General features: G+C 38.4%; 1 protein-coding gene across 6 annotated transcripts in view; it reads right to left on the reverse strand.

Annotated features, from left to right (window-relative positions):
* SRC (SRC proto-oncogene, non-receptor tyrosine kinase) overlaps positions 1-24,753 on the reverse strand; it is a 102,263-nt gene that overhangs the window by 8,808 nt on the left and 68,702 nt on the right. For 4 of the 6 annotated variants that reach the window (XM_060689653.2, XM_060689652.2, XM_087889164.1 and 1 more), the window contains 7 exons: positions 11,024-11,122; positions 8,843-8,946; positions 6,098-6,247; positions 4,263-4,418; positions 2,708-2,887; positions 2,174-2,250; positions 694-847 (listed from right to left, as the gene is read on the reverse strand). In XM_060689653.2, coding sequence (XP_060545636.1) covers positions 694-847; positions 2,174-2,250; positions 2,708-2,887; positions 4,263-4,418; positions 6,098-6,247; positions 8,843-8,946; positions 11,024-11,122 — 920 coding nt within the window. Of the gene's footprint in view, positions 1-693; positions 848-2,173; positions 2,251-2,707; positions 2,888-4,262; positions 4,419-6,097; positions 6,248-8,842; positions 8,947-11,023; positions 11,123-12,318; positions 12,355-24,753 lie in introns of all 6 variants that reach the window. The other 2 variants (XM_060689650.2, XM_060689651.2) reach the window with 1 other exon arrangement.

Genomic DNA, 24,753 nt, shown 5'->3' on the forward strand with positions numbered 1-24,753 from the left:
TTGGAGCCTCCGGGTGCTCTTCAAGGGGAGCCCCATGTAGAGAGCATTGCAGTAGTCCAGGCAGGAAGTGACGAGGGCATGAGTGACCGTGCATAAGGAGTCCCGATCCAGAAAGGGACGCAACTGGCGAATCAGGTGAACCTGATAAAAAGCCCCCCTGGCCACGGCCGTCACATGCTCTTCTAAAGACAGCCGTGCATCCAGGAGGACACCCAAGTTGCGAGCCCTCTCTGTGGGGCCAATGACTCACCCCCAATAGTCAGTGATGGCACCAACTGACTATATCGGGATGCCGGAAGCCACAGCCACTCGGTCTTGGATGGGTTGAGCTTGAGCCTGTTTCTCCACATCCAGATCCGTACAGCCTCCAGACACCGGGACATCACATCAAGGGCATCATTGGAGTGGTCCGGGGTGGAGATGTACAGCTGAATGTCATCAGCGTACTGATGGTACTTCACCCCCAAACCACGGATGATCTCACCCAGTGGCTTCACATAAATGTTGAACAGAAGGGGCGAGAGGACCGACCCCTGCGGCACCCCACATACAAGGCGCCAAATGAACTTCTTACTAGTATCTGCTGAGTGAGAGGATGCCTACATCCTACTGATACTACCTTCTTCCCCTTTAAAGCAGCAATTCTTTAGCAGATGGAATTTTTTACCTAAACAGGTTAAAGAGTGATCATACCTTGTCTTGCTGTGTATTCATTGTCCTCAATCAGTCGTGCCAGTCCAAAGTCAGCTACTTTGCATACCAGGTTCTCCCCTACAAGGATGTTGGCAGCTCGGAGATCTCTGTGAACGTAGTTCATCCTTTCCACGTAGGCCATGCCAGAGGCAATCTAACATCATTCCAAAGGCAAATTAAAGTCTGAGGTAGTTTGACAATAATTTTGTTCTGCAGATTTTACTCCTTGAAGCGTTAGTCAAACCGACAAGCCTTATTTACTTTGTATCAAGGGAAATTCTGAGTTACAGTCATTTGTGTAGTAAAGTCTTGTATGATGGTGATCATAAAATATCAACATAGGATACAAACTAAATAATAATTAGTGATGAGGCTGACCACCATTTTTTAAAGAAAATTACTGAGGCCTCTGCTGCAAACTAAATAGTTTACTGGAAAGCACTCAGAATTTCACGAGTGTTTGCAGAAGATACTTATCTACAGTAAGTCAGTTAAAATTATGTAACTACACTTGCACAACAAATAAAGTTTCCTTAATGTTAATGCTTCTTTGTGATTTTGGCCTGATGCACAAGCCCAAGCTATTTGCTTAATTTGTAATTCAATATATTTTGCAAAACTTTTAAAAAGTGGATTAATTCAATAAGCAGGTTATGTTATTTAAATGCAGCCAACATATATTTTTCCCTGGCTTGACTCACTTCAAATTACAAGAAGAAGAATCTTCTGAAGTGAATGTATTTATTAAAATGGCTGTATTTCATTTTATATAAATAAATCTTAGATAAGATGCAATCAATTCAAACTAGACAAAACAACAACAACATAGCTCCAGTAAATCCAGTGTATTAAAACTCCTATCACTGAGTTCCAAAAGTTTGGGGAAACAATAATTTTTCCTTGATACACAAGCTGATGCCATTCTAACTGGGTGTAGTGGTTGCGGTATTTGAACAGAAAAGCCTCAGTCTCTCTCTCTTTCTCTCCACATAATCCATTGCAATGAAATGGACAGCAAACAAATAAATAAAACTAATGTATTGCTTCTCATGGTGGGAGACAAATAAAAACTCTTGCTAATGGTGGATCTTAATGTTCAGGCAGCTGTCCACAAGGGGTGTCCCAAATATGGTGATTCCAAACAGAGTGCTGTATATTTTTATTCACATATTTGTGGATGAGCTCCTCATGTTCATATTCAAATAGAAAGAAATGGGAAACAATAGATTGCTTTGTATATCCGTTCAGAATCTACCTCCCAAATGCTGAGTCGTGATATAGATGTGAAAAAGATGCACTAAGTCAGGGCTGTTAAACTCCAGGCCTGCAGGCTGGATGCGTCACGCGCTGGCCACCCCCACCCCCGGTTTAGTAAAGGGGGGAAAAGTTCCGATATATCACATGACGCCGCTGTGACGACATGAGTTTGACAGCCCTGCACTAAGTTATTTGCAACCTATGCAAAGTTTTTTACACTCACCTGTGCAGCCATGTCCACCAGCTGGGGCAGTCTCAGATACTTGCCCATCTCTCCCTTCAAAAAATCCAGGAGGCTCCCTACAATAGAACAGACAGTTGTCAGGAATTCATGAAGGGGAAAATCACAAAGTCATTTCTAAAACCCTTCATTATTATCACTTAGCCACACATGTAAATGAAAGTGTAATTTTCTACTCCTTGAGTTTTATTATGACACGTTAAGCAAGAACTGAATTGTGAACTGCCTATGTGCCAAGGAATCACACTTCAGTGCTTGCTAAACAGTGGATGAATTCATTCGGTCCCGAATTACACCACCACATCTTTAGTTGTGTAAATGCATTTTTAGCAGTCAGCCTCGTGTTTCACATACTATGGTATGCAGTAACACAAAAATTATAAATATAGCTAGGAGAAGGTGTATTTTCCTTTCAGTTTCAGATTTCTCTTCTGTCTCTGTTCTGCCTGTTTCAGTTTGAAGGAGAAGAAAGCACATAGAGAAACAGAAAGCACAAATAGTAGCAAATGTAAGCACCTTTGCACATATACTCTGTTACGATATAAATTGGCTCTTCTGAAACCACAGCATACAACTGCACCAGCTTTTCATGGCGCAGTTTCTTCATAACCTGAGCCTCCTGTAGAAATGCTTCTGGAGACATTGTCCCAGGCTTTAGAGTCTTGATTGCTACCCTGGTGGTACCATTCCAGGTCCCTGGAGAAGAAACAGAATTAGTTTTCTCAACAAGAAGCAAGCCTAGTTTGTCAGGTACCAATCTCTTCAGATATAAAAACATGTAAGCTACCAGATTTGCTGATACTACAGTCACTGTTATATAGAGTTATATACAAAAGAGCCATGGTTGTGCAGTGGTTAGAATGCAGTACTGCAGGCTAACTCACTGCTCACTCCAGGAATTCAATTCTGAGCGGTTCAAGGTTGACTCAACCTTTCATCCTTCCGAGGTTGAGGACAATATGCTGACTCTGTAAACCGCTTAGAGAGGGCTGTAAAGCACTATGAAGCGGTATATAAGTCTACGTGCTATTGCTGTTGTACCTCCAAGTACTGATGGGATGTACTGTACATACAGCAGAATACAATTACTGTCAAAAGCAATAATCCTTGTGAATTTGATGCACAAATGTTTAATTTCCAAAACGTCCATGCTGTCCTCTTATAAATCACAATTTCAGAAACAACTAGTCAAAATGTAACAGTCAGAAATGAATGTCAAACTAATTTTAAACTTTGTATTTAAGTTGGAACTGCAGGTAATTCTACCTACAGTTCTGTAATATAAATGGAAATGCAGAAACAGTCCTCCAGTTTGGTATCAAACAGGCTCAACTCTCTTTAACTAAAATGATTAAGAGATCCTCTTGGATCTGTTTCCTCAGAAATCTTATACTACGGCTCTTAAGATAACAGAATGCTCAGCTCATCCATGCTGAACCAACTTGTAACTAGACTTTCTGTATCTTATCTGAGAACATTCATAATATTAATACCCTATGCAAATTGAAAGGTATTTAGTAGATGGCCAATATCTGTTTGAGATGTGGAGTTTGGTCCCGCTATCCTTGTCATTATCTTCATTTACATTGATTTCAATGAGTCTGCTCCAAGGATTACATTTTGAAATTTCCCACAGTCTTTTATATTTGATAATGATGTGTTTGAATACTCTTGTTTATTTGTTCATTGGTTTATTGATTTGCATGCTACCTCAGTTACTGAAGTAACTCTAAGCACCTTACATGGTTGGATTAAAATAGCCATTGAATAATGAAATAGTAAACAGCAGTAATGCATGCTTAGTACAAGATCCCACGTTCTTTTGGTGCAAGTCCACCAGCTGATATCATACTACTCAAACAACTGTTATAACTGACCTTACACCTTTTGCTATAGCAAGGCATAAAACAATGCAGCTGATTCCTTAGCAACTCAAGAATCACCTCCGAAATCATAGGACAGCCAAAAGTGAAAAGTTTGCTCTAAGTGCTTTTCCATGCCTGAAAATACATTTTCAGAAATGCACCGTTCATCAGATAAAATGACCATCTCTCTTCTTGCAAATTCTTACCCATCCAGACTTCTCCAAAGCAGCCTTGTCCAAGTTTGACCTCTAGCCGCAAAGATTCCCGGGGGATTTCCCAAGCATCTTTTGCCAAGCCCTGTGTCTGAGGCTTGCTGGTTGGGCAAACATTGGTAAGACGGTGGCACAAACCATCTGCATGTTCTATGAAAGAATAAAATCAGTTGCAGAATGAAAGAACATCTATGAGGACCCAGATTGTTGGGGGGAATATGCTAACATTGTAAATTGCTATTGCTATTTATTTATTTTAGACCAGTCTCATCTCCATTTTAAGTTTCCATTACTTGAGTGGGATTATTATATTTACTCTACTTCATGTTTCAATATAGGGTGCTTGGCAAGCAAATGAGCCCCAGTTCAGAACACTTTGTACCTCTGATTGAATATCTCCTACAGCAGGGATGTCAAACTAAATTTCATTGAAGGCTGCATCAGGGTTGTGTTTGACCTTGGGGGGCTGGGGTGGGCATGGCCAGCTCGACGTCTCGTGTTGGGGGCACCTGTGGTGGCCAAATACTAAGGCATGACTTCCCTCAGACCCTCCCTCACTCTCATTATAATGTCCTTCCTTCCTTCTTTCCTACCTTTCTTTCCTTCTTTCCCTCCTTCCTTCCCTTTTTCCTTGCCTCTTCATTCTCCTTTCTTCTTCCTTCCCCTTTCCTTATTTTTCCTTCCTTGCTCTCTTCCCATCTTCCCTTCTTTTTCTGTCTTTCCTCTTTCCCTTTCTCCTTTTCTATCCCTCCTTGCATGCTCAAATGTGAAAGGAGAAACATTTCTCCTTTTGTTTTGTTTTTAGTTTGTTTTGCTAGCCCTCTGCCAGCGAAAACGGAGGTAGGAGGGCCGCGGGTGGCACTCCCGAGCTCCGTTTTCACTAGTACAGGCACTGCGGGCCAGTCCTTTGCTTTTTTCTAGGGTGGCCCCGCAGGCCAGAGCTAAACACCCTGCAGGCCTTGAGTTTGACACCCCTGCTCTACAGGTTGTCCTCATTTAGTAACCACAGTTGGAACCAACAGCTTGGCCATTAAATGAAGTGAAATAGCAAACTTTTATGATCTTTCTTCAATTTTCCTTTGCTTTACTGACTGCAGATTGGTTACTTTTTCCATCACTGTTGTAACTGTTAATAGTCTCTAAATAAGGCAGTCACTAAATGAGGACTATTAATATGTTGGTTTAGATATTGCAAACTTTTGAGTTATGAACTTTCACCCATACAAAAAACCCCATCTGAAACTCTTGGAAGTTGGGCAAAGGTACGCTAAAACTAACTCTTCCTGCCTTCTCCTGATTTCTGCTCACATACTGGTTGCTGATCTTCGTTAATACCTTTTTTTGTTTAGTTGTGTAGTGACTGTGTGTGTGGTCTATTGTAGTGATTGTGAATATTTGGAATTAAGCGCAAGGGTGATTTTTATGCTTGTTTGGATTTATGAATAAAGCAGACTTGTGAATAGCATCTTGGAACATAGTCTATTTGTCAGTAGATGAATGTCTATACATTGAATATATACTATTCAGTGTGTCACTGTATTAGTCACAAAATGTATACTTTATTTTCTTTTCAAGAGCAATGAACAGAAATCTCATATCGCTTGCAGTGACAGTTCAAAGAAAGAAAAGCCACATACTGTCAAACATTAGAACAGTTAAATTTGGATCCAATCTTTCATTGTTCATTTCATATTTCATATTTGATTACTTGATAGAATGTCTTTCAAATATAGTTCAAATATATTCACTCTTTTTCTTATTCTGGGGTATCCTGGACAGAGATCCTTGCAGTGAACACAGCCCTCATTAGATGCTGAAATGACACTTACTGGAATAATAAGCCACTAATTGCTGAAGGCTGCTGAACTGTGTACGGGATGTGATATAAAAGCCACCATTGTCCAGTTTGCGAATTTTGTAGTGCTTCACATTGAGGCCCTTGGCATTGTCAAAATCTGAGACAGAGAGACAGTAGGCACCTGTAAAGAAAAAATAAAATCTATTTAAGCCTATCATTTTAAAGATAATTTGCAATCAATATTTATTAAGACTCATTAACCCAAGATGACAAGGCTATATTTTGTGCCTAAGTATGTGTGCATCTATCTTCCTTCCTTCCTTCCTTCCCAAATAAATTATCAATCCTAGAAAAAAACCACTAATCTCCAAATAACTGAAGGCTTCACATCAAAGCATACATGCAATTAGGTCATATGTTTTAGATATATTACATGTCTCTATACAATGCAAGCTGCTGATTCCATTTCACAATGGCATTTTAGAATAGGGAAAATACGGAATGCAGACATAAGCAAATCTGTCAAAGCAGAATGTCTTGATCCCAGTTATATAAAAGCATATACTAATGCTACAGTCACCAGGATATCAGCTTCACAGCAGGATTAAGATCTGGGGAAGGGGAATGCAGAAGGGACAACTCTGAAGAAAGCAACCGAGAGACCCAGGCTGATCTAATTATGGCCTGCAGATGAATCTGTCTTCATTCTGATCCTGTCAAACCTCAGCAGCTAATTTGTATGGGGTTAACACAGAAGGCCTTGATGGCAGGTCTTTGCTACAGCTCTTAAGCGGAAGAAATCTATAGGGAAAACCACTTTCTCCTTTGCTGTTAGTTCAGTGCTCCAATTAAACAGAAAAAGTGCTGCTCTTTTAATATGACTCTGGTATCAGTTTCAGGGTGTTACACAAAATTCAGGATTCCAAAATGTTTTCAAAACATATACAGTTCTGAATTAGATTCTTGTTTTCTCTATGACTTGTATCTTCATCTCAAAATCTGGCCATGGGCAACACTGACCACAATTAATAATACAATCTAAATGATTGACACTTAGAAACTCTTGTAAAGGTCTCAGATATTATTAGGAAAACATATTTCTAACATTGCTGTTTAGCATTTATGAAGAATTTTTTAAAAATGGGCCAAATCTTTTTATTCATATCACGCTCATCCTCATGGTCTGTAACCTCTTTTATAAATGGACATTTGATTTTATTATTTTGAATAATTTTCATTGGGAATTTGGCTAACAAAATTGGATTAAAACCAGACTAAGTTAGACATGTTTTATTTTTATCTAGGAGACAAATCACTCATGGATAACTTTGAGTCCTATGACTAGCTTGTCTGGACCAACTCACTGAAAATGAATAATGGCAGGCAAATGAATGGTCTGAAGGTACTATGTTGAATGTTGTATGATCTCTTGTGCCAAGTCAACATCAGCTACAAACAGTACTTGATTTTAAAAACCACTCAGACCAAAAGCTGAGATTCCCAGCAGTCTGAAATTTGTACCACTGTTATTATTTTTCTCCGAATATGCATATGTGAGACCAAGACATACAGGCAAACTTTACAATTCTAGGTGTGTTTCACTATTAGAAAAACACAGTATATGGATAATGCTAAATCAACTCTGTGCTTGTGCAAATTTTGCGGCTAGTACATAGACATTGTTTGTTGCTGTTCTTTTGCTCACAAACACAATCTCTATAACCTGTTCCATAAATGTAACAAACAACAGCTCCTTGGCAGGGTAGAAAGAGAAACCAGTGTTTCCTGTTGCTATTAGTTACCCAGCTATTTCTCCATTCAATGACCTAGTTTCTACAGGTTTTTTTTTTCCAAAAAAGAGAAGTACAACACTGAAAGTCTCTGTTTACATTTAAATCTTATCCAGTTCTCCACTCTTCACACCAGTATACAAGAGGGAAATAGAGAGGATGTAGTCTCCTTGACAGAACTAAATGTATGTATTGTAGATAGAATGGACAAGGAGGGATAATAAGCATGTTATAAACATAAGAAACAACATACCTCTTGTGATTACTGCATGCCATTATACTGTACATCAGGCAAAAAAAAGACCCTTGGAGAGACAATACATGCTCCAAGACCCCAACTCTGAAATCTTCCTCTACTCTACTAGTGCCTCCATTTAAAAGCTAGTTTAACCATTATTTACATGGCTGCAATAGTTTATTGTTCTTAAACTAAGATAACCCATATTAACTGCTGCAGATAATTGCTTTTCATTGTCTCAGACAAACGGCATAAATAGAAACCTAACAGAGGAACAATTCATGGGGTTCCTTTGCCTCATCCTTCAAGACTGACAATTCTAGCTACTGCAGCCTGAAAATATTACATTTTCTGCTTTTAAAATGACAGGAAGCTCTGGGAGCTGCAAAATGTGTAATGTAAACACAGGCATGAATACAAGTCTTAAAAGACAAAGAATCCAAATTCTTCCTCATCTCTAGAAAACAACAGGAAACTGTGAGACCCCCTACTGTGTATAATCCATGCTCAGTTCTTGCATGATTAAATATTTTTAAAATGTTAATTACAGCCCATGACCACTGAGATATTGCCAATATTTAGGGTGAATGAGAGATAATCTCTGAAGAGTGTGTAGTTTAGCTCTTAGAAGTTTGGGAAACATCCTTCGACAGCCAGAGAGAGAATCCCATTGTCTCCGTTGAAGTGGAAGACGGAGTTAATAATACATTCTCCTGTAAGCATCCTTTTCTTTTCCAATTATTATTACCTTTTGTGGTCTCACTCTCTCTTGCCAGAAAAGTCCCTCGGGGATTCTCTGGATTGAGCAGTAATCGTTCAGATTCTCGGCGCGTAATCTTGCCAAAATACCACCTGCAATAGTAGAACACAGATAAATGTAGACAGTTCTCATGTTCATTTAAATCATTGCAAACATTTCTGCAGACAGAAGAATCCAATCTTTTCTCCTATAAATATATAGCCTCCAAAGGTTAAAGGTCATGCCAAAATAATTTTAGTCAACAGGAAAGAATGCTGGTATTTTTTCAGCTACATTCTAGATAGCAAAAGTCTAGATTGGCAATGATTAAAAACCTCATTAGATTTTGGCCCCTTAAAAAACATTGCATCATCTGAAAGCAAGATTAATAACAATGTGAGGTTTTGAGAATTTACACATTGTAAGTTATTTTAATTTAATGTGGAAGAATATTAAATGCTATTTTGGGATGGGTAAAGCAGTTTGGGATGGATTAACATCACTGCATTTCTAGGGCCCATATTGTCGCAGTTTATAAGATTCTAAGATCTCAGAATTAGGAAATAGCATGCAAACATTGAACTGGCCGCGCTCATTAAATATTCTTATTCTTGAAAAGCTGATGCATTAGGGGTCCTTTTTTGATGTATTAGGAATCCTTTTCTTGGATATGTTGATGTTCCAGCTTCACAGTTTTTCAAATATGTTTTAATCTGATCTAATCACTTTGTACAGCGCACTTAAAGTTTACATTACACTCTAAACCAGGGGTGTCAAACTCGCAGCCCATGTGCTGGATGCATCATGTCCTGGCCATGCCCCCACCCCCCCCCCCGGTTTAATGAAGGGGGGAAAAGTTGCAATACATCACATGACGATTTGTCATTGAGAGTTTGACACTCCTGCTCTAAACCTTCCAGTTGGTGTCAGAAGCATTAAACGAGAAAGCAGTAAACACCAAGATGCTGTAAAATACAATAATCTCCACAAGACGTAGTCATTCTGCTACTCTGAAATTAACCATTCATAACTGCATCCAGATGAAAAGCAATAATAATAATACAAAATCAAGACTGACTATCTCATAAGTACAAGATGCTGTGATGATGGCCATTGATTTAGATGACAGTAAAAAGAAACTAAATCAATTTATTATGTCTATCAGCAGGTAGTTTTCTCTCCAGGCAGCATGTCACTAAATGCTGAGGCAACACCATTCCTTTGAAAGAAGGATTTCACAATGCAAAGACGCACATATGAAAATCTCTCTTCAAATCATTAAAGCAACTACATCTTCTTTCAGACTCATATCTGCTTTGGAAGTTACCCCCAGGTGCCAAGTATCTAGGATTCCTCCAGTTCAGCATTCTAGGTTCTCCCTATACAAAACGTTAGTAATAAAATGAAAAACAAAGCACAATTTCCCAGAATCTCTTCAATCTTAGACTTGAAGGGAGAGACCAATAATGTACATATCAGTTCCCTATAACTTGTAAAGGTTCCCTAGATTAATATGCCTGCTAATTTACTATTGAGGACCCAGATTGTTGGGGGCAATATGCTGACTCTGTAAACCACTTAGAGAGGGCTGTAAAGCACTGTGAAGAGATATATAAGTCTAAGTGCTACTGCTATTTATTTTCAAAACTGACCTAACAAAGTCAGTTTGGAACTCTCCTTCTATGGAGTGCCTTCCCATCACAAATAAGATTAGCAATCTCATTCTTGATATTCAGAAAGTTATATGGTTTTTATGGTTTTTAACAAATGAATACAGAATATACCTGAGATGGAGGATGGCTTAAACTATCTGATAAATTTTTATCTATCAGCACCTTAGTAAATGCCAGAAAAATGCTAAGCTTCTTGATTATTGCTATTTTCTTTTATTTCTGAAGTACTGGTAAATCAAAATGTGGGAACTCATCTTCTTGAAACACAATGTGTTTTCTGCAACTAAAAATTCTTCCTACCATCTGTAAACACATAATTCGACACTGAAAGTTATCTAGAGAATATATATATTTGTGAACTAGCCGAAAGTCACATACTCAGGAACTCTGTTTAAGAGAATTACAAAATTATTTGAGGGTTGCCCTCAAAAGGTTATAACTAGAATGACTTTGCCAATAATATCTGGCAAAAGCCTTAGCATAATTCTTTTCAATCTAGTTATAATATTTTAATTACTCTTCTGCTTGGATGGAGTCTGAAGGTGCGACGTAGTTACTGGGGATGTAGCCTTTCTGGCCAGTTGTGAGGGAGTGAGCCAGCCACCAATCTCCTTCCCTGGAAAACACAAAGCAAAATAATACATCAGTGAGAATACATTGATCAAATTACCTTCTCTCTCCATCATTATTACCAGTTTACCCCAAATATTTTGCTTCTGTTCCTCCTACCCATTAGCTTAGGCCAAATCTCTATTTGGGGGCACATTCTGTATTAGATGTTGGCCAGAAAACTTCATGAAAGCTCAGACCTCCAGCAGTATTTCCAATCCTGGTGTCCTCTAGAAGTGAGGAGACTAATTCTAGAATTTTCAACCAGCATGACCTTTGGCTAGGATTCTGGGAATTGCAATCCCAAAGTATCTCAAAAGCAGCACATTGTTAAGAGAAAAAGAAAGAAAAGCTCCCAAACAGTTTTGGTTCTTTTCTTGCAATAGACCAATTGTGCTCCTTTGAATTTCTAGAAAATACAAGAAAAGGAGATACGACAAAATTTGGCAGGACTATTTATAGCCGAAGCAAAATGATTTTCTACATTCACAGTGATTCAGATCTGCTGGGAGGCAATTCAGGTTTGCAACATGGATGCTTGACGCCAAACACATCCCTATACATGAAATAGGATTTTTTTTTTTTTAAAAAAAATCTTTTTGGAACAAGGCACAGATTGTGGTTTAGCTATCCATTCAATTTCATACATCTTCAAACAATACCACACAGTTCTCCGTGCCATAAATGGAATATAATAACCGTTTTCATTTATGCTTTGAGTCATATTCATATTTAAATATGTACTGCATACATGTGAAAATTAATTTTGATGGAATGATGGGTAAGAATATGCAGAACTGACACAGAATAGAAACAGAAAGAAACACCCACTGCCTATTTTGCAACATACCCATTGGCCATCCTGGTTTAGGGAAACGAGAAAATGGCAATGAAATATAAATCAGCCCATTCTAACACTATTTTTAAGACAGGGTCAATGAATGCCTGCTCTAAGTAACAAAGCTCATGGAAGAAATGCATTATTATTATTATTATTATTATTATTATTATTATTATTATTATTATTATTATTATTATTATTATTATTATTATTATTATTATGGTTGGTCACACGGTCAGCCAGATGTTTAGAGTGGATTTGGCATTTGATTAGTTTGGTTAAGTGACAAACCAACACAAGGTCCTTTTAAATAAGGTGTTTCCTTACTTAAAAGGGAAGGGTCAACGCCCTGTTGAAAATACCTTTGCAGCCCTTTGAATTTGAACCAGATCTGGTTGCTGAAGGAAGCATTGGAAGTCCGTGAAAGCAGAGGTAGGATCAGGAAGGAAATAGGCATACAAACATAAGAAGAGACATTGTGATAATAAAAAGGGCAGGCACAGCCAAAGCAAAGCTTAAATGTGCAACCTCTTAAAGCAGCTGCCAATGATTTAGGCCACTTGCACAGCTTGGGAATTATTGTAATCCCACTCCTTTGGAGAGTACCCGGTGGAGAGAAAGGCTGCCATGGAATAGCGTTAAGAACCCAATATTAATACTCATTTGTGCTGTTCAAAAAAGATGAGAAAGAAGCTGGGGAGAAACATAGAGATAGTCCTTGACTTACGACCACAGTTGAGCCCCAAATTTATGTTGCTGAGCGAGACAGTGAGTTTTGCCCCATCTTATGACCTTTCTTGCCACAGAATCACTGCAACTGTTAAGCTAGTAACATGATTGTTAAGGGAATCTGGCTTCCCCATTGAATTTGCTTGCCAGAGGGCCGCAAAAGGTGATCACGTGATCCCCAGGATACTGCAACCAGCATAAATATGGACCGGTTGCCAGGCGTCCTAATTTTGATCACATGACCATGATGATGCTGCAAGGATGCTGTAAGTGTGAAAACTGTTTTTTCAATGGCGTTGTAACTTTGAACAGTCTCTAAAGGAACTGTTGTAAGTTGAAGTCTACCCTTATGCTAGAGAAAAGGAAACAAGCATGCTTACCCAGAAACCATAAAAACAAACCCCTCTAAATGGATAAACTAAAAAGATCAGCCTTCCTTAGTCTGGGTCCCTTCTGATGTGCTGATTAGAGAATTCAAGGAGTTTAAAGTTTATACATCTGAAGGGTCACAAAGGCTGGGAAGGCAGGTAAGAAACAGAGAAGGCAACCTGCTTCACATAACCAGCTTGTGTTTGCAGCAGAGTTAACACAATGATGCAGTATCTTCCACAATGCTATTTGTTAGGCAGGGTATAAAAGAAGTATGAAATTAATTCATTTTACATATTTCAAGGGTGGCATCATAAAACATTCACTTAAGACCCTTATGAGATGGGGAGCTCGTTGTGAGGTTGTGTACAGGTAGTCCTCGACTTACGACCACAATTGAGCCCAAAATTTCTGTTGCTAAACAAGATAGTTAAGTGAGCTGTGCTCCATTTTACGACATTTTTGGCCACCATTGTTGACTGATTCACTGCCATTAAGTGAATCATGTGGCAGTTAAGTGAAGCTGACTTTCCCCCATTGACTTTGCTTGTTGGAAACCAGCTGCGACAGTTACAAATGGTGACCCCATGATCTCGGAACGCTACAACTGTTGCAAATACGCCCAAATTTTAATCACATGATCATGGGGATGCTACAACAGTTGTAAGTGTGAAAAATAGTCATAATTCATTTTTTTTCAGTGCCATTGTAACTTCAAAGTAAGTCAAGAACCACCTGTATTCCTTTCCTCCTGGAAGGAATTTTCTCCCTGCAAAGATATTTACAAGTAAATGCCTTGTATTGGATTGACTGTTATTATAGGGTTTATATTTTTCAACTTCGATTACTGATTACTGTGTTTCTTTGGGCTTTATTTTGATTACTCCTGGGTTCTTGTTGTATAACCTCAGAAAAATAAAGATTACTTAGCAGACTAAATGCAGAAGTTATCAATATCTTAACAGCTCCTGCCATCCCTTAAGGCGTAACATTGTTTTCACACATGGTGAAATCCAGTAGCAGTAATATCCAGTCCTTACAGAAACAGGTTAACAAATTTAGATTGGGAAAGTGCTTAAAGGCCACTTCTTCTCTCTACTAGTGAAAGTGTCACATTAAATAAAATTTGCAATGCTTCTTAGAAAGCATTAGGGTTAAAAAAAGAAAGTATTGGCCTTGAGATCAGCACCGCAAAATCCCAATAGAAGAATTCAGTATCTGATTTGTACTCCAGACCCAGTAAAAACGGAGCAAAATGAGAATAAAACTTTAAATATCCAGACAAGCTTCAACCACAATTTGCTATGCTCCCAAGAGTGAACTAGGTGAAAGGTGAGGAACGCAGCCAGGACTCCCTCCAGGACTTCATTCTGCTCCTGGCTCTGCGTGACCCAGCCAACAAGCATTCACAGAATGTCCAGGTGCCTTGGAATAACCTTTGGAATGGCCTTATCATGCAGAATCGCCCCGAGACAGCCACTAGCATAAGGGCACCGGTGCAAATATTCAGTCTAATCCTCCACAAATCCCTGGGAATCACAACATTGGCTTATAAATTCAAATTTATCGGAGATTTCCAAAGGCTTGGGAGGTTTACTGTCTGCATCCATGTCAATCCACCCAGTTGTGCTCTTAAAATACATTCTAGGAAGAATTACAGAACTTTTGAGAGACTTCTTTTTGCATGTTTTCCCCTGGTGTTTTTCTGGTGCAAACTAAATAGCAGCTGGAAAGTGTGTTACTTAACACTGATAGCAGAATTATATGCAGCATCTATATAGTTACTGTGATATTTTAAATCAGGCCTGTCAAACTGGTGGCCCACCGGCCAGATGCATCACACACAGGCCATGCCCACCCCAGCTCCACAAAGGCAAAAAAAGCCACATGATGCGATCGAGTTTGACACCTGTGTTTTAAATCAAACTTAGCATTAACCATGGTCTATACCAGGGTCAATATAACAATTAACAGAAATGTATGGGTCCTTTTTCTTCTATACCTGGCATGTTAGTCTTAATTGCATTGGCAGTTAGCTACCACTGCTTTTATTGTTGTTTGCTTGTTTCATGTTTTATTAATTCTTCGAGGAAAAGGAGGAGGTAACTGACTGGGCAAAGCCTATTAATAAGATAGCAAAAAATTGCTATTATGCATTACATACTAACATGCTGTGATTGAAGCAGAAGAATTTTAAAAAGGCAAATTTGAGGGGAATGTCAGTTACCTCGCAGATGTTCTGCTATTTGAGGTGTCAGAATTTAGAAGGATCTCCATGCAAAAGAATCTAGTCAAAAAGTCAAAGAAGTCAAAAAAGTCAAAACAAGTCAAAAAGAGGGCTGTGAAAATATTTACAGTCCCCTCACATCCTGGACATAAACTGTTTCAACTCCTACCCTCAAAACGACGCTACAGAATACTGCACACCAGAACAACTAGACACAAGAACATTTTTTTCCTGAATGCCATCACCCTGCTAAACAAATAATTCCCTCAACACTGTTAAACTATTTACTAAGTTCTCATCATTCCCACCACCCATCTCCTTCCACTTATGACTGCATGACTGTAACTTTGTTGCTTGTATCCTTACGATTTATATTGATATTGTTTCCTGATTGCTTATTTGTATCCTATGACTATCATTAAGTGTTGTATCTTATGATTCTTGACAAATGTATCTTTTCTTTTATGTACACTGAGAGCATATGCACCAAGACAAATTCCTTGTGTGTCCAATCACACTTGGCCAATAAAAAATTCTATTCTATTCTATTCTATTCTATTCTATTCTATTCTATTCTATTCTATTCTATTCTATTCTATTCTATTTCTATTTCTATTCCTATTCCTATTCTATTCCATTCCACTCTTAAAATAGGGTTCTGGATGCCAATTAGGATGGGTCCTTGCTGGAGGTAGGAAGCACAATGTTAAAGCATTCATAAGAATTACTCCATTCTGCTTAATCCTGTCCTCTATGTGTTGATCCTTTATTTAATGAGTCTTTTATCTGAAATGTCAGGAACAGGAAAATTACAGTTAGTCTTCGACTTACAGCAGTTCACTTAGTGACCGTTCAAAGTTACAAGAGTACTGAGAAAAGTGAGTTATGGCCGTTTTTCACATTTACAACCATTGCAGCTTCCCCATAATCATGTGATCAAAATTCAGATGCTTGGCAACTGGTTCATATTTATGACTTTTGTAGTGTCCTGAGATCCCTTTTATGACCATCTCACAAGCAAAGTCAATGGGGAAGCCAGATTCACTTAACAACCGTGTTACTAATTTAAGAACTGCAGTGATTCACTTAACAACTGTGGCAAGAAACGTTGTAAAATGGGGCAAAGTTTACTTAACAAATGTCTCACTTAGCAACAGAAATTTGAGGCTCATTGGTGGTAGTAAGTTGAGGACTACCTGTATTATGCACAATGGAGCTCTGTTCCTCTCCTTTACTCTTCTCCCACACACTTTTGATATATTTTGGAATGCTGATTAGCTGAACACACATGGGAGAACACAACAGTCATTCAAATACGATAACACTGAAAAATATCCCAAGAGGAGAGAGGAGAAGGATAGGGTGTTATTTAAGGAGTAATTATGGATGAAACAATAGATTTCTCTTAGCTATTTTAACTATTGTGAGGTGATGGCCACAATGGGAATAAAGCAGGGGTGCAAGTCAGCAGGTTCTGACAGGTTCTGGAGAACCGGTAGCAGAAATTTTGAGTAGTTCAGAGAACCGGTAGTGGAAATTTTGAATAGTTCGGAGAATCAGCAAATACACCTCTGGTTGGCCCCAGAGTGGGGTGGGAATGGAGATTTTGCAGTATCCTTCCCCTGCCATGCCCACCAAGCCACACCACGCTCACCAAGCCACACCCACAGAATCAGTAGTAAAAAAATTTGAATTCCACCACTGGAATAAAGGCTTTTCATCATAATCAGTAGAGTAATATTGCTTTAAAAACTTTAATTTTCATACTGGGAGCAATACATGAACTTGTGCTTTTCCCCTACAAACAAAATAAAACAAAAAACAGGATTGCCCCAATTATCAGAGGTCTAGTCCAACCTGATGCTGAAATGACAAAGTATGGGCTGTGATGGCAAATGCAAGTGCTGTCCGTTTGTACTTGTATTGTGATGATTGATGGAAAGATTTAAGGGGTAGAGTTTGTGTCACAATGTCACAACAGATTTGGTCACTTGATCTCTCACTCAGATATCTATGCTTATTGTAGAAAATTAACCCTAAGAACTATTTCTCCCTGAAAGGCCAGAGGAAAAAGGATGGTCTTAATGTGCAATTAAAAAGCAACAGCACCAACAAACATTTGTTATGACATACTATATAACACTATTTTGAATTTTCCGATTTAGACAGCAAAATATTTTAAACTACTTTTGGCAAAATACTGAAAAAACAGGGTTAAAAGCAGATGTTCAGGCTCCAAAGAACTCTAGACACCAATGCAACAGCTGCTAACAAAGACTTATTTTAAGTTATTTCTGTAGAACAACTAGAACGTCCAGCTGATGGCAGCATCTAATGGATCTTGTAGTTACATTGGCCACCAGGATGCATTACATTTCTAGTTTTATCTTTATTGGGAATCGTCAGACATAGCCAGATATTATACTGTGGGTTCAAACATTCTACTGGAAATTGAACTCACAGACCTTCACACTTTTGGATAACTATTTATAATATTTAGGACGTATCCAGCTCCTGATGTTCAGAAGGAATATCTACAAGACTTCAGAACAGCTTTTGTTAAATTCTCAGAAGAACTTAGGATGCTGAAAAAAACTAAGTTGTTTGGACTGGTTTGTTTTGGATTCTGTTGTGGCCCATTAGCGGCCTGTGCAGCTAGTAGCTGATTCCGACAGCAAGGAGGCTGGAGAAGAGGTGGGGATTCAGCCAGGGCCTTCAGAACCTCCAGAACCTCCTATAAGTGAAGAGGAAGAAGAGGAGGAGCCTCTTCTCGATGCACGGGCGCGCAGAGCTGCCAAAAGGCAGGAGTGGCTCCTCAGGAGGAGGTCTCCTCGAGAGTAAGGCTTGGGGCTAATTGGCCATTCCCTTAGCCTATTTAAGGAAGGATGACGATTGAGGCAATTTGCAGGGAAAAACTTCGTTCACTCTCCTTCGTGTCTTGATCTTAGTTCTCTTATCAGTTTCCGGCAAATTGCTTCTGGGCTTTCTACCCAGAACTGCAGTAAGATTACACTTATTTATTCTTTGGATTCTTGTAGGCTGTTAAGAAAGTTAATTAACAGCCTTTGTCTGAAAAAGACTGATTTAATTTAGTAAACTAAGGTTTGTACAGACTTTGTGTGTGCTGCGTTCTTTGGGGTCCATAGCTGGGGCAGAACAGATTCAGAGACTACCAGGATTCAGACCACTAGGTGTGTAATCTAGATTGGGAAATTGGGCAGCCACCCCTGAAAGAAGACAAAGGCAAGATACCTCTGTACTGTTGCCAAGAAAATACCACTTAGGTGTTCACATAGTCTCTTTTGTGACATTTTGATTTCTGGTCATCATTTTTATATAGAGGCTTGGTAAAGATTCAGCTAGCCATTGAAAGGTGCGGTTTCAGGTTACAGTATGGATGGAAGGTGGGAGTTGCATATTTGCAATATCCTTCAAGTGCAAAGTCATAGTGCAATAATGACAAAGTGGATGTGCTCATGTGATAAAACAAGAGTTCCAGGTCTGCAAAATCACACTTAAGCTACATGCTGCTCAGAGTACCAATAGCCAAGAGAATTTACTAGTTGAGCTTTCATCCTCAAGTGACATGGTGCTTAGACAATAAATGTTAGCTACACCCTCACAACCCTATGCTGATCAGTTTCCTCTAGTCAAGTGGCCTCCAGATGTGCTGGTTGAACATCTATGGCAGGCCTGTCAAACTAGCAGCCTGCAGGCCGGATGTGTCACATGCAGGCCACACCCACCCCAGCTCCATGAAGGCAAAAAATGTTGTAATATGTCACAATATGTCAGTGACACAATTGAGTTTGAAACCCGTGATCTATGGGAATTAAAGTCCAACATTGTTATGTCAACAAAAGAAGGATCTTTGTTTTTAATAATCACATATTGCTGTTTCCTACATTTTCTTATAATAGAAATTTAACTTAAGGAAAGAGCTACTCAGCTATGATGAATATTTCAAATTCATATTTCTCCACCTTATTAAAAGCAGTGTCTGTGAAGACCTTTAAGTTGGTATTGTTTACATCTCCACTTAAACATTTAATTTACAGTTAAACAGATTGCCTTGCTAATTGTGCCAGTATTCAATTTATGACTTCAGCTCCATTGCATGGCGCAATGAAATTATACCTGCACCTCTGGGAAGAAAGACTTGTTGGGAAGGTATAGCAAAACAGCCCAGTATGCCTAGAGAAACTCATCCATTAAAGGAAGTTGTCTATTTTTTCCCCTCTTTCCATACACAGGCTCTCAAAGCTCAAGCCCAAGAAAATTCTTGAAATTGAGGCAGAAGTAGGAGGAATTGAATCAGAGACTCCAAATAGTATTCACTTGAGAAGAAAACCTGAAGATAATTCCCTGCATATTAGAAACGGAGCAGATGTTCTCCTTCTGATCGTGGCTTATCAGTGTCTGTCTGATTTTCCCACAGGGAGAAACTAATTTTTATGCTTTTTATAAAAAGAAGAATTTTCCTCTAACATAATCTTTAGGGAGTATATCAAAAGATCACAAACTTCTAAGAACAAGTGTGCAAGATAATATCACTTAGGAGAAGGAGATATGGAAAAGATAAATTTACCTAAATGAACTGGCAAGGCCTAGGTTCAAAGCCCTTTTCAAATGTAATAGAGGTTAGGTGCCTCTGAGTCAGTTGCATCCTTTCTGAGCATAACCTACTTTGCAGGATTTCCCTGAGGATAAAATGTGTAGAATGAAAAGAAAAATATTCAACTTGTCTTTTGCTCTCTAAGGAAGGATGGAGACATAAATGGGATAAATAAAATAAGTTTTGCAGAGGGTATAATCAACTCCACTAACCCACCTATCTTGGGAAACAGTATAGGAAGCAAAGATCCAATAGAATATTGGGGATATAATCAGATAATGCCTTCAAAACACAGGAAATGTTACAGCAAAGATTATAGCCTTTGCAAATACAGTGGTCCCTTGGTATTCAACTGCTTTGAAACTCTTTGTATCTTGTAGCCAATGCATTTTGACGTGAAAATTTTATCCTAATACTCATCATTTGTTTGATACTCAACACACAAGCTGGCACTTGTCAGTGTTGGCTACCTTGTGATTCACTACATCAGGGGTGTCAAACTCATGGCCTGCGGGCTAACTGCATCACGTGCTGGCCACCCCCACCCCTGTTTTAGCGAAGGGGGAAAAAGTTGTGATATGTCATTGCGAGTTTGACACCCCTGCACTACATTATTCCTTGTGGGAAAATTTTGTTTGGTACTCATCATTTTTGGTACTCATCGCACCTCACAGAACCAATTAATGACGAGTACCAAGGTACCATTGTACTGCAAACATTCTCACACAAAATATAATAAACTTCTACTTTCTGATTCTTCACAGAGCCCCATTAGAGTTATTGAGTTTCAAATATAGAAACATGGTTTCAGGAGAAGAATGGAAGCCTCTTGCTATTTAAAGCAATTTGATCCTGGAAACAGTTTATCTTTTTGAGATGATATCCCTTTGGACTTCTTCAATTCAGCATAGGATGGACTTTGTGTTTCCCAGATCTTACTAGACAGTCTGAACTACCCTTTCCAGAATTTTCTACCAGCACTGGATTTCTGCCAGCACTGGAATCTTACGGAATCATGGAACTTAATAAAATGCAGGGCTGAACTTAGGCACATATGCAGCTCTCACTGCACTTATTTTTCAGCTCAGAAAGATATTTGTAACAGACAAAGTAGAATCACTGAGGCATGACATAATAATATATATTATATAAATATGGTGTGATCTCAGAAAAAGTGCCTAGCTAGCAAACATTTGCCATAACATGGCCATATTTTCAGATAAAAGTCTGTTTAGATAGCAGCCCTGACAAATACACTTGAGATGATGTTTTGTCAGTTACCACTTATAGACTATCAGGTGCTTTTCTAAGTTCTCCTTCTAGTCCCCTTTATTTAAGCTAAATAACATGGAAATAGCAAAAGAGCAGAAAAACAAATGTGGAAATGGAAAGCAAAGGAAAATTTTGAGCCTCAGGAAACTCCCCAAATTTCAGCCGCTCTAACATGGAACAGGAAAGTATTTCTTGGAAGACATTATGACATGGAATAAATGTAAGGTAAAAGAGGAAGAGGAGAGAATGATAGAACTATCTTCAGCTTGTTTTGAACCCATAATCTGCTTCCAGTCTGATAACCACATAGAATGTGGAAAATTTCCTGCCAATAACTACTTTTCCATCCATTCCAGTGGAATGATTTAACAAGATGACATATGAATCTCTATTTTGAAATTAATTAGAGAATTCACATGGACAGCTGGCTGTGGTTTGGCTTAAACCTTTATTTTACTTTTTTAAGAATGAGGGAGCTACAGATAATTGGATGCCAATTCTTTTGAAATATGAGTGTTCCAGCAGAAGACAATATTTCTAGCTTAGGGTAGTGACGTTGTTAGTGCTCTTTGAGCTTGGTTGCTTGCTTCAGATGTTTTATTACCCCGAAAACCCATAATCAGTTTGAGGAAGTGGGGTATTTGCTTCTCTCTTTACACAGAGTAGCTTGCCCTGAGCATATTTGTGGAGGTGTGGTTTGCTCCTTGGTGGACTTTGATTAGGGAATTATTTTCTGCTTGATTCACCTGCTCGGGTGTTAATCCCTGTTTATCTGGATGTTGGCTGCTAGAGAGGATGTGTTGTGGTCTTTTTGTTTCCTTCTTAGCTTTTTAATTGTATTTTTAATTGTGTGCAAATATGGTTTATCTGTCTGTTGGTGACTGATTTGTCTAAATGCCTTCCATGAATTCCCTACTGTTTTTGCATTTAGCTCAGTGTAGGATGTTCACAGTTTCTCAACTGAAACTGCGTTGAGTGTATGAGTCTAAATCGGTATGTCTCAAAGTGAAAAGTTTTCTAAGTACACTAATAAGAACACAAATCAGCTGTCAAAATTGAAAAATATCAGCCATGCCAAATTTCAAGAGGTTTTGAATGTCAGCTTCTTAAAAAGCCAGGCACTAATTATAATGGATGTATAATAGAGAATTGTTTGTGTTGTTGCAATAACCCTATGACAACAATTATTGTTTTTAAAAGAAGCAAATATTATTATCTCTTATCAAATCATGTAATCACACCAATATTCAAGAGACTTTAAAATGCTTTCCACCCCTTTGCCTACATCTGCTTAAGTCCTGGGGTTAACTATAACATAGTGATGAAATCTTGCTGCTCCTTCAACACAACGTGCCAATGGAATGTGCTTTTTCTTTTGGAAATTTCCTCCCTCTGCAATACGTTGCTAGACAGAAGGCCAAGCACCATAGCCATCCAAGAAATTGCAGTTCATTACTGCCACAATATCACTGTGAGAACCCAGCATTTATCCGCAGTTCCAACAGTGAAGTGATATTGGATACTGTCGACTATATGGCTTAAAATTCATTTCCCTCCTACAGGCTTCACAACAATGCCATTTAAAGGAAAACTCATCTTCTTGTGATGGCTGTTTTTTTTCTCGGCATTATTTATATTAGCAGTAGCATATCAACTGTATTTCATGACATTTAATCCAAGTAGGGGAAAAAACCCACACAATTGCTTTACAATTTAAAAAAACTGTAAGAGTTTCCAGTGAAAACGTGTTTTTTTTTTTAAATAAAAGAAAATGAAGGTTTAGAAATGTAACAGTGATGTTTTACATTCGAGGATTGAGAGGACTGCAAAATGCAAGATTTGCCCAGTAGCTTGGCAAGGTTGGCTGGTAAAAGGCAAATGGCTCCCATAGTTCACTTTTGAGGGATTCATCAGTAGGACAACAGCTAAACAATGAGACTAGTCAGCCATTTTTTATAAGAGATCTTGTATAACTTCCCGAGAGATCAACAGAATCTACATCTCCTTTATGCTTGTCTCAATGGTGCTTAAACTTAGTTGCAATTTTGATTTATATTGCATGAATAGCATTTATAGGGAAGACTGTTGACCAGAGGTGAAATTCAGCAAGTTCTGACCAATTCTGGAGAACCGGTAGCGGAAATTTTGAGTAGTTCGGAGAACCAGTAAATATAACCTCTGACTGGCCCTACCCCCCATCTATTCTCTGCCTCCCGAGTCCCAGCTGATCTGGAGGAAATGGGGATTTCGCAGTAACCTTCCTCTGGAGTCGGGAGGGAATGGAAACTCTGCATGTTTTAACCATCTAACTGGGATCAACTAGTTTTTTCCACACTATGATATTGTGCACACACTCATTGGAACTTTCTATTTGTTCTGACTTCATATGTTCCTGACCTGAGTTCTTAATGGATTTGAACATTCCTCTTAAGTTCAGATGACCCTTCAGAACTGAAGAAGCTTCTTGGATGAGAAGTGGAACATTTTCAAAGGAAAAAAAAAAACTAAGGAAGTCCAGTTGCGTTTTGGAAAAAGCATCTTTGGGACAAACATGACCTGGATGATTGAGAATCTCCATAGACATTCAGATGATCTTTTTCCAACCAGTGTAAGCAAGAAATATTCAGAGCTTTATTTTATTTGCGGCATCCATATACATATTGCCAAAGTCATAGGATGTTTTTTTAAAAAAATTCCTGTTATATTACTATTTCAGAATAGTAATGCTGCAAGAGAAACTTTATCTGTGAACTTGTTTTGAGCTTGACGTTGTCGGCTATTAAAATGTTTTTCTTCAGTCTTAAGAAATATCATCATAAAAAAAAACAAGAAAAGAAGGCCAAGGCCACGTAAAGTCAAGATTTATATTTATGATTGGGACAATCAACATATTTTCTGAATAAAAAAAAAAAACTTTTCAGCCTCCATATTTAAAAGTTCCAACAGACACCTTATCAAGGGTGTGTTTGTGTGTGTGTGTGTGTGTGTGTGTGTGTGTGTGTGTGTGCGCGTGCGTAGGCAGTATTTTTTTCCTTCTGTGGTATACTACATGGCTGTACACCAAATTTATAGATAGAGGGCATGCAGCTGGGTCAGTGGGAAGAATCTCAAAAGATGAAAAAAGCAGGTGTTTGTCAGAAAAAAGATAAGCCACTAATACTTTCATTCCCTGGGGAAAAATGCAAAAATAGCACTTTTTATTTGGCTTCTTTTTAACCAATTACTTGGTTACAGAGCATGCAGATGTTTATAGCACCAAATAAGGAAGTAAAAATAGGAAAGGGGTAAATGAAATTGTATAGTATGTAATACAGACTTGGGAGTGCTTTCATCTTGGGGGTCTTTGCTTAGTTAGCTCAGATAAGTAACCATTAGTAACCTTGACTATCACTAAGTGTTGTATCTTTTTATTAGTGATGAATGTATTTTATTCTCCTTATGTACAATGAGAGCTTATGCACGGAAGACAAATTCCTTGTGTGTCCAATCATACTTGGTCAATAAAGAATTCTATTCTATTCTATTCTATTCTATTCTATTCTATTCTATTCTATTCTATTCTATTCTATTCTATTCTATTCTATT

Source organism: Pantherophis guttatus, chromosome 3 (assembly GCF_059756535.1).
Source record: "Pantherophis guttatus breed Tessera chromosome 3, ASM5975653v1, whole genome shotgun sequence".
Taxonomy (NCBI): domain Eukaryota; kingdom Metazoa; phylum Chordata; class Lepidosauria; order Squamata; family Colubridae; genus Pantherophis; species Pantherophis guttatus.